At 43.9% G+C, this 2,182-nt stretch overlaps 1 protein-coding gene across 1 annotated transcript; it reads left to right on the plus strand.

Annotated features, from left to right (window-relative positions):
- Positions 1-1,783: 1,783 nt before the first annotated feature.
- On the plus strand, positions 1,784-2,182 carry pmchl (pro-melanin-concentrating hormone, like). Its single transcript, XM_061801724.1, has one exon. The coding sequence runs from the start codon at positions 1,784-1,786 to the stop codon at positions 2,180-2,182; it is 399 nt and encodes a 132-aa protein (XP_061657708.1).

The raw sequence follows: 2,182 nt of genomic DNA on the forward strand, positions 1-2,182 counted from the left end.
CAAGAGATGGACTCACGACTCCTGGTTTACCAAACCAAAGCTCTAACCCAGGGGTCAGGAACCTATGGCTCGCGAGCCATACCTGGCTCTTTTGGTGGTTGCATATAGCTCGCCAAGCCCTCATAACGACACGCTGTCCATGTGATTTTTGTGGTGCAGAGAAGGTTTGTCCTAGTGGCATTGCTGTAGTTAAGTGTGGGAGGCAACGCAAATGACGTAGAGACAGTTTGCCATAGTGGGTTGCCGTAGTTTTTGCGTGGTAGTCGAAGTTCAGTGGTGCAGAAGGGTCTAATGCTGATCTTATCGGAACAACTATTTATGGAAACGCTTTTGACAAAGGTCGCTCAAAGAAAAGAATACGAGTACCACCGAAGTTTTCAACAAGAATGGACAGCCATTGTGGAGATGGAGGGTTCTGCTGTGTGTTTAAATCCACAGATGGAAAGTATGCCAAAGCATTCGTATTCGACGTTGCCAATAACCATTTGCCGACTTCACATAAAAACAAGATGATCAAACGAATAAAAGACACGCCTTTGTTGGCAAGAACTATTCACCATCCTACCAGCATGATAGAAAATCAAATTGAACTACGTTCACGATTAACGGATGGAAATCTCAACACCTACGTGAAGATTAATCTGACATTGTATGAAACACACTGTCAAGCCATTAGCAAAACCAGGAAGCACCTGAAGTGGTATTAATGCTTTTGTCATCATTGGTTCACAACATCATAATGTTATTTAAAAGAATTCAGAGACTGTATTGTACTCTAAAAGTGTTGGTTCGACATAAATGCGGAAATACACCTGTATTTGGTTTTTTAAATATTGCATGGCTTTTTTGAAATTACTTTTTAAAATATTTGGCATTTATGGCTCCCTCAGTCAAAACGGTTCCCGACCACTGCTCTAACCACTGAGCTATGGGGGCTCTTCATAGTGGAGTTAGCAGAGGATGTTTTCAATCCATTGAGCTCTGGGTTATGGGCCCAGCACGCTTCCTCTGCACCACTCTGCTGCACCTTGTACGTTATATACTGCATTTTGTTATTGAATTGAGTGAATGTAACATAACCACGCGCCTGCTTTTGGGGTCTTAATTGTCTCAACGTTACGCAACATATGTGCGGATATCTGCAGCTCCTAGATTCCATCCGGGCAACATATTTATGGAAAGAGATGCAACTATTTTCTGCCCAACAAATTTGTTGCAATATTCTCCTTTAAGATCATCTTCAAATTTAACTTTGACTCTGTCACGTTGATGAGAAACTGCCAACACGACAAACAAACACTTCAAAAATCATTTATCTTCTTCCACGAATCCTTTTTGGATATTGCTGTAAAAATAAGAGTGAACAATGAGTAAAAGCGCTAAGCCTTAATCACAGTACAAAACCACAATGCGCGTCACGGCGGGGTTAATCCAAGTCCATTATTTTAAAGGCCAGTTATTTTTGATTCAATTCTCCTTGCCTGCACCTAATCAAAGAATTCCCACTGTTTTGTTAGCAATGGTCCGAAGTCATCCATCACAAGACTTTAATTAACTTTTGTGAAGAGAACACACTTGAACAGTGCAAGAGTTTCAGCTAATTTCCTGAGCACAACAGGAGAACCTATGATAACGTTAAGGACAAAAGCCTACGTGTAAAATGCTGTGTATCTCAAATAGTATAAAGGAACATCCCAGTTCCTCTAAGTCACAACAAGAAACTGAGGCATCTTGCAGAGAGATTCTTCCTTGAAGCAGAGCTACCTCCAAAAAAATCTTCACCATGAGACAGTCCGTCATATGCGTCGTCTTTGCCACAGCTCTCTTGCTACACTCATCTTGTGCGTCGCCCGTGGGCCTGGCCGAAGACAGCTCCATGGAGCAGGATTCGTTCACCTCCTTACTGAGCGGGGAGGTGACAGAAAGTAACCGCGATGAGACAAATCTCATCACTGATGGCAAAACAAGAGGACGGCGGGTCATTGTTGTTGCCGATCCGAGTCTTTGGCACGACCTTCGAGTGCTGCACAATGGACTGCCTGTCTACAAGCGACGAGCGGATGACAACAGCCAGGTCGTCGAACGCACAAACAGCGGCCAGGACCTGAGTATCCCCATCCTGAGGCGGGACACCATGCGATGCATGGTGGGACGGGTGTACCGGCCATGCTGGGAAGTCTAA

The sequence above is a fragment of the Syngnathoides biaculeatus genome, chromosome 17, assembly GCF_019802595.1.
Source record: "Syngnathoides biaculeatus isolate LvHL_M chromosome 17, ASM1980259v1, whole genome shotgun sequence".
NCBI lineage: Eukaryota > Metazoa > Chordata > Actinopteri > Syngnathiformes > Syngnathidae > Syngnathoides > Syngnathoides biaculeatus.